Here is a 14,755-nt window from a genome sequence, read left to right on the forward strand (position 1 = left end):
CTGAATGGCCTCCTTTTGTACTGTAGGGTTTCTATAATTCTACGATAGTGCGAGATAGCTATTACACCAATGATCAGTGCAGAATTCTCACTCCCCCAACCCACATGGTGCATTTTACAGCGGCATATTTGGCCTGATGGTCCGGCCCATCACAAATAGAATCATACAATCCCTACAGTGCAGAAGAGGCCATTAGGCCTATTGAATCCACACCGACTCTCTGACAGAGTATATTACCCAGGCCCTCTCCCCTGACCTATCCCTGTAGCCTATTTAACATGGTTAATCCATCTTGGGACACTAAGGTGCAATTTAGCATGGCCAATCCACCTAATCTGCACATCCTTGGAGTGTGGGAGGAAACCGGATCACCAGGAGGAAATCTACACAGATGCGGGGAGAACATGCAAACATTACACAGGCAGTGATCCGAGGCTGGAATTGAACCCGGATCCCCAGTTGTTTGTGCCCTCTGCCATTGGGAGTCCCGAGACAGGGAATGGTGGTAGGACCAGAAGATCCCATCGGTTGGAAGACCCAGAAAATCTGTGTGCAATGAAAAATCTCCCTTACCGTTGCGATTCTGATGACTTCATAGGGGCTGGAAACGGATTGATATTGTAAGTGTATTTCTCTCTCAGTTCAGCCAGTTGTGGAAAGGGGAATGGTGCCATTGAATAAAGAGTCTATGACAGAAAACATAAAACACAATAAAGTACCTCAGGTGGGACTTTCAACCCATGTGGTATTAAATTTAATATGGTAATATACCAGGTTAGAAATTCCTTTCTTGTTCAACACAAACACACTCTTTAAATATTAAATGCTTCTTAAGTCTGGGAACTGCAGTGGCGCAATGAAAATAAAGAGATTTCCTCCCTCCAGTTGTTTCTTCTAAGACAGCAACCTCCATACTTCTGGAATGACTGATCGCTCCCTTATTTGAATTCTTGCCTTTTATGGTGGTAACAATGAAGGATGCATGACATCAAGAAGCCAAACTTAATCTTCATAAATTCATAAGATACAGGAGCAGAATTATGCCATTCGGCCCATCAGGTCCACACCACCATTGCTGATATGCACCTCATCCCCATTTTCCTGCCTTCTCCCCATTACCAATCAAAAATCTAACTCCTCCTTAAATTTACTCATTGTCCCAGCATCCAACACACTCTGGGCTTGCAAATTCCAGAGATTCACAACCCTTTGGGAGAAGTAGTTTCTCCTTAACTCTGTTTTAAATTTGCTACGCCTTATTTTAAGACTATGATCTCTCGTTCTAGAATACCTCATCAACAGAAACATTCACTTCATGTCTACTTTATCCATACCTTTTATCAACTTAATCTGGTAATTAACTTACCCAATGAGTTAGGATAATGAGATATGAGAACATGATTTGCCTTTGAAATTATCCACATCGACCATTGAGGTATAATGGGAACGAAAATGGGCTAAATTATGAAAACGTCTAACTTAGACTAGGCTGATATTCCTTTGCACATAAAAGATACAGGGGTGATATAATTTATTTTTATTAATTCATATGACATGGGTGTTGCTGGCTGTCCAGCATTTATTGCCCATTCTTAGTTGCTCGAGGGCAGTTGAGTGTCAACCATAGCATGGTGGCATAGTGGTTAGCATTGCTCCCTCACAGCACCAGGGACCCAGGTTCAATTCCAGCCATAATTTTAAAAATTATGCACGATATGGATTGGGAAGAAATGTGCTTAAAATTAAAAGAAGAGGTTTCTGAGGGCACATTAAAATGGAAGAAGGTGAATGAGTCACTTAGTAACTATTCCTTAAAACATCTGGATCCTGCTCGAGGTATTGTAATAAACGATGACTGAATAAGTCAACTATTCTCTTTAGCAAAAATGATTCCAAGATTTTGACTGGTTTGTAGCAGATCAAATTCCACTATTTCTTCTGTTTCCTTCTGACAAATGAATTCTTACCCATACCAACGATATGAAAAAGGATTAATTTTCCCAAGAACAAAGCCATGGGTTTAAAGGAAGAAGTCAAATCTAATTTTATAACAGTGGTTGGTGTAGTTTGAGCTTTACAAGCCATGATTCAATCCATTTTTCCAACAAAATGAATGACCTTGATAAGGGATTGCCTACAATCATCAGCTTATTGAGAGGAACACATGGATTAATCTACTGCTTACTGCATTTCTAGAGCAAAATCTGCTCTAGAAATGAGAGGAAAGTTAATGTTCAATTTACACAGATCAAAATTCTTAAATGGAACGTTAGCTCTTCACTCCATCCCCATTCTCTTTGCACTCTTGAGTAAAGAGCAATTATGACAACTCCTAAACATTTCCTCTAATAGAGCCTGGCTCTGTCAGATTACTGAACTAACCACATAACTAATGAAGACTAATGGGCACAGGCTCAGAGCGTCAAACTGATTTACAAAGAATGAAACTTTATAACCGACACATCAAAGTCCATTAAAATGATCTGTTTCATCCATAGGTTAAACACCGTTGAAAAATCTCCCCGCGTGGCTTCAGTATTTACATTAAAAATACGCTGAAACGGACTGCATAACTGTCCCGCGGGCACGGACCGCACACCGCTCCACAGTTAAGGTGCCAAAGACATTCAGCCAGGTAGAGACAACACATCAATGTTTCCTTTGTTTAAAAGTTAAATTTGACATTTTATAAGCAATCTACACACTGGTACATGTTTGTGACTTTTACTTTCCAGTTTTCTTCTCAGAATAATTAAAAATTGGTGAGTAGCTCACTGTTTCAAAAGCCTAAAGGGCAGGCATCTGCTTTCTGTGAAAACATTGCGACATAATACTCAGGAAGCCATGCTTCCTTTGTGCCAATGGGCTGTTTGCTGTAGGCTGGTGATATAGCTGTCATCATTACTGACAATTTCCAGTGTACAGAATTCACACAAGCTAATAATTATGAAGAAAAACATTTAACCAAGGTTCTAACCTCACTGCTTTTTTTAACCTTTTAGATCAGATAACATTCTTTGACTGTAATAAATCCAGGTTTCATAAAAATTAAGCACTTTTCCTTTCTCGTTACCTGTCTCTCCCCGCCATGAAAATCATGTCACATAAGGATATGCCTGCAATAGTAGTACCAGGATCAGTATTGTTTATTCTAGTTGTGTGCCTAAGTTAGGCGAGTCAATAATTGTGGCCAGCTCAGTTAAGCCTGGTCTTTTCTAAGGCAACCTTCACAGACATAGGCTGGGAGTTTACACAGGAAGAAGTCCCACAACACCAGGTTAAAGTCCAACAAGTTTATTTGATAGTAAACCCACAGGCTATTCCTTCGTCAGGTGAGTGGAAAGTTCCTCCACTGGACCACAATGTAATTTTCCATTTCATACAAATACCATGCTAATGGTAACTGTGTAAGATTGAGATTTTCTTTTGTTACAGTATCAACCTACAAAGAAAATCCTTCCTGCATACACCAGTGCAAGATGGTAAAAACTGGAGGTGCTCCTGATCAGCCACACTTAAAGTGGAGTGGCGCGACTTAAGCTGTAAACTCATTGGCAACAGGCTAGCTTCCTGTTCCAGGAAAAACTTCACTATTGGAACAGATGTAAATCTATCTCGGAAAAGCAGCCAGCGTAATCAAGGACCCCACACGTCCCGGACATTCTCCCTTCCACCTTCTTCCGTTGGGAAAAAGATACAAAAGTCTGAGGTCACGTACCAACCGACTCAAGAACAGCTTCTTCCCTGCTGCCATCAGACTTTTGAATGGACCTACCTCGTATTAAGTCGTTCTTTCTCTACACCCTAGTGATGATGACTGTAACACTACATTATCCACTTTCTCCTTTCCTTCTCCATGTATGGTATGCTTTATCTGTATAGTGTTCAAGAAACAATACTTTTCACTGTATACTAACACGTGTGATAATAATAGCAAATTTAAAAAAAATTCAAATCTTGTGCACCACCACGAGCATGAAGAAAAACAATGATACTCATTAAAACTGCCCAAATGCATTTCACATACGATTGGCTTTGACAATACTAAAGGGAGCACTTTTATCCCATTAGGCCATTGATGGATTCAACCCAGATTGTAGCAGTGTAAAAAACAGGAGCAAGAGTAAACCATACCGCCTCTTGAGCCTGCTCCACCACTCATTACAAACATGGCTGATTGCCTGTCTCAAATCTAATTCCTGCCCACTCTTCTTATTCCTCAACTCCCTGAGAGATCAAAAATTCATTTACTCCAGCTTTGAATATACTCAACGATGGAGTATCCACAACCCTCTATGGTGAAGATTCACAACCCCCTAAGTGAAGACATTTCCCCTAATCTCAGTCCTAAATGACTGACCCCTTATCCTAAAGCTGTGCTCTGGGGGTCTAGATTCTCCAAGCAGGGGAAACAACCTCTGTCTATTTCAAAGAATATGCCCAATTTATTTAGCCTCATTGAATCAGCCTCTTATCCCTGGAACCACTCTAGTGAATGCCTGCTACATCACCTCCAACGCAGATCTATCCTTCCTTAAATATGCGCACAGTATTCCAGGCATGGTCTCACTTATGTCACTGTAAAACCTCTTTTATTCTTGTACTCCAACCTCCTACAATGAATGCCAAGATGTCATTTGCCATTCTAATTGCTTGCTGTATTTGCTTATAAATTTGTGTTTTCTGTACGAAGGCATTAAAGCTCCTCTGAACACCAACATTTCAAGCCTTTTAAAAAAAATTCTGTTTTTCTATTCATCCAACCAAAGTGGATAACTTCACATTTCTCCACATTATATTCAATCTGCTGTCTTGTTATCCACTCACTTAGTCTGTTCCTATCATTTTGCAGGCTCTTTGAATCCTTCACATAACTTACTTTTCCATTTAGCTCTTTATCATCAGCAAACTTGGATATATTACCCTCGGTCTCTTAGTCTGAGTCAATAAAGACTGTAAATAGCTGAGGCCCCTCACTGATCCTTGGAGCACTCTATTAGTTACAGCCTATCCACTTAAAATGCCTCATTTAATTCCTGCTTTCCATTTCCTGTCCATTAGCCGATCTTCCATCCATGCTCCAAATGTTCTGATCTTACCTATTAATATTTAGTGCAGTATTTTGTTGAATACCTTTTGGAAATCCAATTATACTACATCTACTGGCTGCCTTCTATCTACCCTACAAGTTACATCCTCAAAGGGGAGGTGTGGCATAGTGGTAAATTAATTCAGAGATTCAGGGTAATGCTCTGGGGACTCGGGTTCAAATCCCAAGGTTGCAGATGGTGAAACCTGAAATCAATAAAAATCTGGAATTAAAAGTCTAATCATGACCATGAAACCATTGTCGTCAAAACCCAAGTGAATCACTAATGTCCTTTAGGGGAGGAAATCTGCCATCCTAACCTGCTCTGGCCTACATGCGTCTCCAGATCTACAGCAAAGTGGTTGACTCTTAAATGACCTCTGAAGTGACCCAGCAAGCCACTCAGTTCAATTAGGGATGGGCAATAAATGTAGGTCCAGCCAATGATGCCCACATCTCATGAAAGAATAGAAAAATCAACTCTATTAAATTTGTCTCACACACAATTTCCCTTTTATAAATCATGATAGCATTGTCAAATCATACTGGTTTTCTAAGTGCATTGTTAAGACTTAAGACTTCCTTCATAATCAAATTCAGCAAATCCCCAACAACTGATATTAGCCTAATAGCCAACAGATAAGAAATCTGACAATGATTCTGATAAATACTCTTCAGGCTAATTTGATGCTCGTAGCATTTTTTTCCAAACACCCTAAAGGATTCCCAGTACTTGTAATGTCCTTGAGACAAACATCTACAATGGCACCATCGGGTTCAAATTCCACTAACTATGTGTGATAACCCCTAAGACTTGTAAAGGGAATCACTGGTTGACTTCCCTGTAGATCTCATTGAATACCAGCTTCCTGGGGATTGGTAATTAACTCATCAGAGCTTGTATACCAAGCTCTGTACAAAGCAGTGAGTGGGTCCATTATTGCATTGTCCCAGTTAGGACCTGTTTGTGTTCACCACAGGCTTATGGTTTTTGTTTTACTTTATATTGTGCAATAAAGTACTATTCCTTTACAGGTGACTCCTGGAGCTATTATAATATGCAATCATGTTCATGAAGATTTTCTTTGGTTTGATACATTCACAGAATTGGTCAAGATGTTCCTTTGTGAAAACTGCAAACAGGGGAATTCTTCACGAAAGCTTGGTAATGTTGTCACAAGTAGCGACTGGAGGAACTCTACAAAAGTAGGAGCAAAATTACTGACCTGCATCAGCTCATTGCAATCAATCAGACCGTCTTCCAACATCTCTTGAGTCAATTTTCCCATAGTGCTGTAGAATTCATCTGCACTCTGGCAGCTTTCGATTCTTCTGTTAAAGTAACAATAAAATGCCCTGTATCATTATCATGACTGTAAAAAAGATATTGGATTATCTTTTATGGTATACATTCACTTTGATTCCGCATGGACAACGTATTAGAACAAAGAACAAAGAAAGTTACAGCACAGGAACAGACCCTTCGGCCCTCCAAACGTATACTGACCATGCTGCCCATCTGAACTAAAACCCACTATCTCTCCCAGTACTATATCCCTTTAATCCTATCCTATTCATGTATTTATCCAGATGCCCCTTAAAACTTAGTATCATATCTGCTTCCACTACCTCCCCCAGTAGTGAGTTCCAGGCACCTACCACAACCATCTGCCCTCCTCTTTCCCTCACCCAAACCAGACAACGATCTGCCCTCCTCCCCCAACCAGACATTGATTGGGTCACCTCCATTCCCTCCCAACCAGACAATGATTGGGCCCCCCTCCATTCCCTCCATCCCCTCCCAATCAGACAATGATTGGGCCTCCCTCTGGTCTCCCCGAGATACATCTGACCCACCTTCTCCTCCCTCCCCCTGCCACCAGAGAATGATCTGACCTGCCTTCCCTTCCCACCACCCACCCCACCCCCACCCTTCTATCTGAGTCAGAGAATCGTTGGAAGCTCTGAACTCACTTCTTCAGCAGGCACAGCGCCCAATTCAGACTTTTATTTATCAGGTCCATTTTGGCGTGATTCCAGATTGGCGAACGCGGTGGTAAAGGGGGAAATGCTGATAAAGTTGGGCGGGACGTTTATTAATTCAATTTTAATGCATGCAAATGCATTTAAATTGCCGTTGCACCCGTTTCAGGTGCAAATCGGATTGTGGCCATTCCTGGGTCTCGGTAAAGTGCCCATCTGTGCAGACATGGGTGTGAATTGCGTTAATGGCCTCACACAAGACTTTACCACATTTTCACATATGCAATGGTAAAATCAGGCCCTATATTCCAAGTGCGGTCCATCTAAGGTTCTATAAAGCTGCAACATTACTTGCCAATTTTTAAACTCAGTGCCCCAGCTGATGAAGACAAGAATGCCGTGTGCCTTCTTGACTACGTTGCCACCTGCATTGCCATTTTCAGTGACCTGTGTACCTATACATCCAGATCCCTCTGCCTATCAATACACTTAAGTATTGTTAGTGTCAGCCTGGCATGAATATGCATCAGGTGGATGCTGGCTACTGTGGTATTGCACACAGATCATGAAGAGTTTGCAGAGGAATTTAGATAGACTGGGGAGTTGACAGATGGAGTTAAAGTGTGAAAAGGTAAACTTGTCCACTTAAGCAGGAAGAACAGAAAAGTAGGACGTTACTTAAATGGACAGAGACTGCAGAATTCCATTTTACTGAATGATCTGGCTGTCCTAGTTAAAAAAAAGGTTGGTATGCAGGTACAACAAATGGTTAGGAAAGCAAGTATAATGTCATTGCTCATTGCAAAGGGAATGGAATATAGAAGTAGGAAATTTTTGTTACAGTTGTGAGAATACACCTTAGGAAGGATGTGCTAACCTTAGAAGTTTAAAAAAAGTTTATTTATTAGTTACAAGTAAGGCTTACATTAACACTGCAATGAAGTTATTGTGAAATTCCCCTAGTTGCCACAGTTCAACGCCTGTTTGGATCAATAACCAGCACTCCTTCAGACAGTGGGAGGAAACTGCAGCATCCAGAGGAAACCCACACAGACACAGGGAGAACATTCCAACTCCACACTGACTGTGATCCAAGCTGGGAATCGAACCCGGTTCCCTGGAGTTGTGAGGCAGCAGTGCTAAGCACTGTGCTATTGCGTCACCCTTTGTTTCCCCTTGTGGAAGGGGTCCAGAGGAGGTTCACAAGAATGATCCCAGGAATGAAGGTTTTGTTATATGAAAAGCAGTTGAGGTGTCTTGAGTTTACACTCGATGGAGGTTAGAAGGATGAGGGGGGGATCTAATTGAAACTTACAGAATAACGAGAGTCCTGGATAGAGTGAAGGTGGAGACGATGTTTCCACGAGTGGGAGAGACTAGAATTCGAGGGCACAACCTCTGAGTGAAGGGACACTCCTTTAAAATTGAGATGAGAAGGAATTTCTTCAGTCAGAGAGTGGTGAATCTGTGGAACTTATTGTGACAGAGGGCTGTGGAGGGTAGATCATTGAGTGTCTTTAAGACAGAGATAAATTAGTTCTTGATCAATAGGGGGATCAAGGTTATGGGGAGAAGGCAGGAGAATGGGGATGAGAATCACATCAGCTATGATCAAATGGCAGAGCAGACTCAATGGGCCAAACGGCCTAATTCTGCTCCTATATCTTATGGTCACATCCAAAGTACAGTGTACAGTGTTGGTCTACTTAAGAAAGGATATAATTACATTAGAAGCAGTTCAGAGAAGGTTTCACTGACTAATTCTTGGGATGAAAGAGTTATCTCAGGTTGAGCTGTTTCCATATTGAATTCAGTAAGATCCTGAGGTGGATGCTGAGAGCGTGTTTACCCTTGTGGACAGAGCCTGGAATCGGGGGTCACAGTTAAAATGTTATGAGTGTTCCATGTAAGACTGAGAGAAGCAGAATTTGTTTTAGAATTTGTGGAATTCTCTTCCCCAGAGAACAGTGGAGCTGGATCAGTGGATAAGCTCAAGGTTGAATCAGATAAATTCTTGATTAATCAGGGAGTGAAGTGTTATGGGGTATGCAGGAAAATGGAGTTGAGATCACAATCAAATCAGCCATGATCTTATCGAGCGGCAGAACAGGTTGGGGAGACCGACTCCTGCTCCTAATTCTTGTGGATAGAAAAACAACAAGGAATGTAGCAGCAGACAGGGATTGGAATTTGTAGAAGGGATTCATGCAGTCATCCAATTTTGTCTTTAGTCAAACTTGAGGGCCATGAAAGAAAATGATGCATAAACAAATGATGATAGCTTAATAAATTTCAATGAATCATAGAATTCCTGCAGTACAGAAGGAGGCCACTTGGCCCACTGAGTTTGTACTGACTACAAGCCAACCCAGGCCCTAGTCGCATAATCCCACACATTTACCCTGCTAATCCCCTGATACGAAGGGCCAATTTAGCGTGGCCAATCAATCTCACCCGCACATCTTTGGACCGTGGGAGGAAACCGAAACACCTGGGGAAAACCCCTGAATTTATTCATGAAAACAAAGTGAAAAAGATAAGGAGGTGAGAACATCCCTGACTTGATTCATCCTTTAGTACAACACATTTAGTAACTTACCTTAGCTCCTGCCTGAGATCATTGAAAGGAGATTGAACCTTTTTTTTGTCAATGATAACAGATCTGTACTGTACGAATTGGCCAGATTTGTTGAGAGCAGAAAACATGCAAGTTTTCTGGGCTATGGGGGAAGAGCTGAAGAATGGGATTAATTGTGCAGCACTTACGAAGAGCTGGCAAAGGCAATGATTGCTTGCACGGCCTCCTTTCGCGTCGCAAGATTCTTTGCAAATGGATGGAACTTTTTTGGGAGAATTCTGGCCAATGTTTTTCTGTTTTTGAATACTAGATCTTAGCATTCAATAATTTCCACGGTCTCCCAGTGTACCCTGGCCCACCAACACAACCATAGGAATTATACAGCATAGAAGGGGGGCCATTCATCCCAACTTGTCCATGCTGACCCAAAGACACCCAGGTGCCCTTTCTAATCCCATCTTCCTGCACACGGCCCCTGGCCCTGTAACTTACAGCACTTAAGGTACACATCCGGCTACTTTTTAATTGAATTTAAGATCTCTTCCTCCACACCTTCTTCGGCAGTGAATTCCAGATACACACCTCCACGTAAAGATGTTTTCCTTTTGTCCCTTCTAATCCTTCTGCCACTTAGCTTAAGTCTTAGTTGATCTTTGAACTTTCTGCCAAGGGAAACAGGTTCCTCCTGTCCACTCTCTTTCTACCCCTCACTATTTTGTATGTATCAATTATGTCACCACTCAGCCTTCACCGTTCCAAGGAAATCACCCCCAACCTCTCCTCATAGCTAAAATTCTCCAGACCTGGCAACATTCTGGTAAAACTTCTCTGAACTCACTCCAGGGAAATTATGTCCTTCTTGTAATGTGGTGACCAGACTCAATGCTCTATATAAGACTCACCAATGTGTAATACAGTCTCATCCCTACTTATCCCTCCTTCTGTATGCTATACCTCTGTCAATGAAGGAGCAGATGCTTCTTGTGAACCAAAGAGCATGACCAGATTAAGCACTGGCAACACATTGTTCAGAGTCATTGGAAATTACTAATAACAATAAAAGGAACAAAAACACTTCTAAGAATCCTGTCTGCATGATACACAAGACCATTCTAAAGCTTCTCTTCCCTGCACCTAACTTCTACTACTGGTGGTTTGGTAAATTTTCAGTTTTTTTTAATCTATTGTGTTGCTTGTATTGCAACGTCTCAACATGTCATCATTGCCTTGGCATATTAGGAATTGGAATAGGCAACCAGTGGGCAAAGTAACTCTGGCATTTTGACAAATATTCACAGCATTTGTGTGTTTCAAGTCGCTAAAGCTCAGTGATAATTTTTGTCTTTGGAGCTTTGATAAGGAAATGCAGATTGAAACGAGAGAAGTAGAAGGGGAAGAGAAAGAAAAAAAGTTAATGAAATTTGTGCTTGCATATTCTCCAAGCTTCACTTTGCTTGAATCTAGGTCATGGTAATGATAAGTAGCTGCACAGTCTAATCTCGTCTCATCTCGGAAACATCAAATCTGTACACTATCAGTTTGTCAGCATTCAAGAGAAATGATTAAAATTACAAATAGATTGTAATTATTTTTTAAAAACTGTAAAACAGTGCAGGTTTCATTTATTGGACATTATTGAATATTATTATATATGTTATTGTCATTATACTTAATCTACAATATAAATGATGTTTCTACGTTTGCATGAAATTTTCATAAAATAATAGAATCCCTGCTGTGCAGGGCCTTTCGGCCCATCACTGACCTCAATCCCACCCAGGCTCTACTCTCATAACCCCACATATTTATCCTGCTAATCCCCCTGATACTAGGGTCAGTTTAGTATGGCCAATCAACCTAACCCACACATCTTTGGACTGTGGCAGGAAACTGGAGCACCCAGAGGAAACCCACGCAGACTTGGGGAGAATGTGCAAACTCCACACAGTGACCTGAGGCCAGAATTGAACCCAGGACCCTGGCGCTGTGAGGCAGCAGTGCCACCCAGGTTTGAATCGGATCGCTGAATTCAGAACCCAAAGTGCTCATCACTACACCACAGAATCCAGAATATTTGATAGTTAACAGAGAATTTCAAAAAAATGTTGTTTCTGGCTTTACTTTGATCCATCTTAAATAAACAAAAGTCAGTCATTTTAACCACTCTTGACAAGAGTGAAAGGGAAATGAGCACTTCCTTACAATTCTTTTATCTTTAGCCCAAGCTCTGGAAACTTAAACAGCTGCTAGTTTAGTTAGCCCTCTCACCAAAAAAAGGATGGAATGAATTTTTATCTCCAAAGTTATCACTAGCTTCAATTTGAAAAAGTCACAACCCATCTTCACCATCTTTTATCCAAACAAAACAACACAAGTTGATTTCCACAAAGGCAGCCTGAACTGCTGTGTACTTTCAGCATTCTTTTGTTTTTAATTTCATGTTTCTGACATTCCAAGTCTTCTGTTTTCGCTGCACAATTTCATAGCGGAGTGTTTTTTTTAATTCTGAGATGTTCAAAGGTCACAATGACCTTTCCATTGTTGTTTGAAGTCAGATTAAAGTAGGTCATTACTATTTGTCATCCATCCCAGCTTGGTTTAAATCTTCTCAGTCAAGTCTTATTTTCTGGTACAGCAGTTTTCAGAATTCTTTCGCAGGATGTGGGTATCTCTGACTGAGCAAAACCTCCCTGATTGCCCTTGAGAAGAGGCGCTGAGCTGCCTTCTTGAACCGCTGCAGTCTATATGGTGTAGAGACATCCACAATGCTGTTAGCAAAGGAAATTCACCATTTTGACCCAGTGACACTCGAGAATGGTGACATAGTTCTAAGTCAGGATGGTGAGTGGCTTGGAGGGGAACTACGAGGTGGTTGTGTTCCCATGTGTCTGCTGCTCTTGTCTTTCCAGGTGGTTAAGGTTGTAGGTTTCAGAAGGAGTCTTTGTGAGTCACTGCAGTGCATCTTGTAGATGGTACACATGGCTGCCACCGTGCATTTGTGAGGGAAGGAGTTGATGTTGAAAGAGGTGCCAATTATGTCCAGGATTGTGTTGAGTTTCTTGAGTGTTGTTGGAGCTGCGTTCATCGGGCAATTGAAATGTATTCCATCACACACCAGATAGGTTTGGGGAGTCAGGAGGTAAGTTACTCTCCACATAATTCTCAACCTCTGACTTGGTCTTGTAGCCACAATATTTATGACTGATCCAATTTGGTTTCTGGTCAATGGTTATCACCCCACAGCATTGATTGTGGGGAACTCAGTGATGGCAATGTCATTGACTATCACTGGATGATTGTTAAACTCTCTTTTGTAGGAGATGGTCATTACCTGGCACTTCTGTGATATGAATGTTACTTGTCACTTACCAGCACAAGCCTGGATATTGTCCAGGTCTTGCTGTATATGGGCACAGATTCCAACCAGCAGTGAGATTCTCCTGATTCTCATTGACTCCAGTTTTACTAGGGCTCCTTGATGCCACAATTGGTCAAAAGCTGCCTTGGTGCCAAGGGCAGTCACTCTCACCTTTCCCCTGGCATTCAGCCCTTTTGTCCGTTTGGACTACTATTGTAATGAGGTGATAAGCAATTTTGGCATAAGCCACAGATGTTAGTAAGGAGGATCCTGTAGGCTCAACACACCTGGGTTTGCTTTTGTTTCTGGGGCTTAGGTCTGAGCTGGGTGGTCTGTCCAGTTTCATTCCTTTCTGGAAATTTTGTAGCAAATTTGATACAACTGAGTGGATTGCTAGGCTATTCAAAGGTTATTTTAAGAGTCAAGTAAATTGCTTTGATCTGGAGTCACATATAGGCCATGCAAGGTAAGGAAGGCAGATTTCCTTCCCTAAAGGACATTAGTGAATCATTGGGTTTTACAATAATCCACAACATTTTGATAGTCACTATTACTGAGACTATCTTTTTCATTCCAGATTTGTTATTAACTGAATTTCAAACTCCAGCAGCTGCAGTGGTGGGGTTCGAATCTGCGTCTCAACAGCATTAGCTTGGGAGTCTGGGTTACTGGTCTGATGACATTACGATAACGCCACCATCTCTCCCTGTTTAGTTTTGTTTGGTCAAATCAAAGATGATTGAACATGAGATAAAATACAGAATTGAGAAGACAAAGAGGAAAATAAATGTTTCTCGGAGACACAGGGAGAGAGAGATGGAAGAGGGGGAATTGGGAATTTCCAAGGCAAAATGGAGAGGAAGAGACGTTGGAAAGAGAAACTGATTTCTGCACAAATCTTAAATTTAGTGTCTCTTTCTTCCATTTTACTTAGGTTAAACAAAAGAAAATCACAGAATTGCTTGTAGTTTATAACTTACTCTCCAAGTTTTGCCCAGATTGCCAGGGCTACTCGTAGGATCACCTCAGATCCTTCAAAGAACACAGAGTCCCAGATTCGTAGCACAGTGTGATTGGGAAGGCATGTTGCAAACAGAGTTAGGAACCACTGCATGGTGAACACATTGGTCAGGGGAGGCTCATAACTGCCTGTCAAAGAAAGGAAGTATCATGGTTTGAACAGATCAAACAGACATATTATCACAGTTTAGGCAAAATTTCATACTCTCAAATCAAGTACGGAATGTTTCTTTCTATTTGTAAAGATAATATCACTTGGAAATTTGTATTCAATTGAAAAGATCAAAATGTGGTGTTTACATTTCTTGACAGTCCAGAAATATTTAATGTGGTAATAAAAACTATGTATTTAATTTTAAAACTTTGAATAGCTTCAAGAATTTAAAATTATCTTGGGAAAAAACAACTAACAAATATCACTTGAAATAATTTTATCAAAAATTACAATTTCCATTAATATTTTTTGTTCTGATTTTTGGCTTCTCTTATCGACAGTTATTGAGTTGAAAAGCTGAATATCAGTGGAAAAGCTCTCATTAAATTGGAAGTTTTCTCGTTTTTGAACTTAATAACTGCTCAAAGTCTATCCTTCTTATAGGGCTTGGTTTCATGGCTAAAAACCAGGAGTGGGATTCTCTGGCCATTAACACCAGCAGGATTCTCCCATCTCACTGCAATGGCTGGAGATTTGGATGAGAGACAAATTTTCTGTCCTCTCTGGTAGTAT

At 41.0% G+C, this 14,755-nt stretch overlaps 1 protein-coding gene across 4 annotated transcripts in view; it reads right to left on the reverse strand.

Annotated features, from left to right (window-relative positions):
* tbc1d30 (TBC1 domain family, member 30) overlaps positions 1-14,755 on the reverse strand; it is a 71,086-nt gene that overhangs the window by 11,126 nt on the left and 45,205 nt on the right. For all 4 annotated transcript variants that reach the window (XM_080191150.1, XM_080191149.1, XM_080191152.1 and 1 more), the window contains 3 exons: positions 13,989-14,157; positions 6,316-6,421; positions 574-686 (listed from right to left, as the gene is read on the reverse strand). In XM_080191150.1, coding sequence (XP_080047276.1) covers positions 574-686; positions 6,316-6,421; positions 13,989-14,157 — 388 coding nt within the window. The remainder of the gene's footprint in view (positions 1-573; positions 687-6,315; positions 6,422-13,988; positions 14,158-14,755) is intronic.

This window comes from Carcharhinus amblyrhynchos, chromosome 6 (assembly GCF_965287045.1).
Source record: "Carcharhinus amblyrhynchos chromosome 6, sCarAmb.v2.hapA, whole genome shotgun sequence".
NCBI lineage: Eukaryota > Metazoa > Chordata > Chondrichthyes > Carcharhiniformes > Carcharhinidae > Carcharhinus > Carcharhinus amblyrhynchos.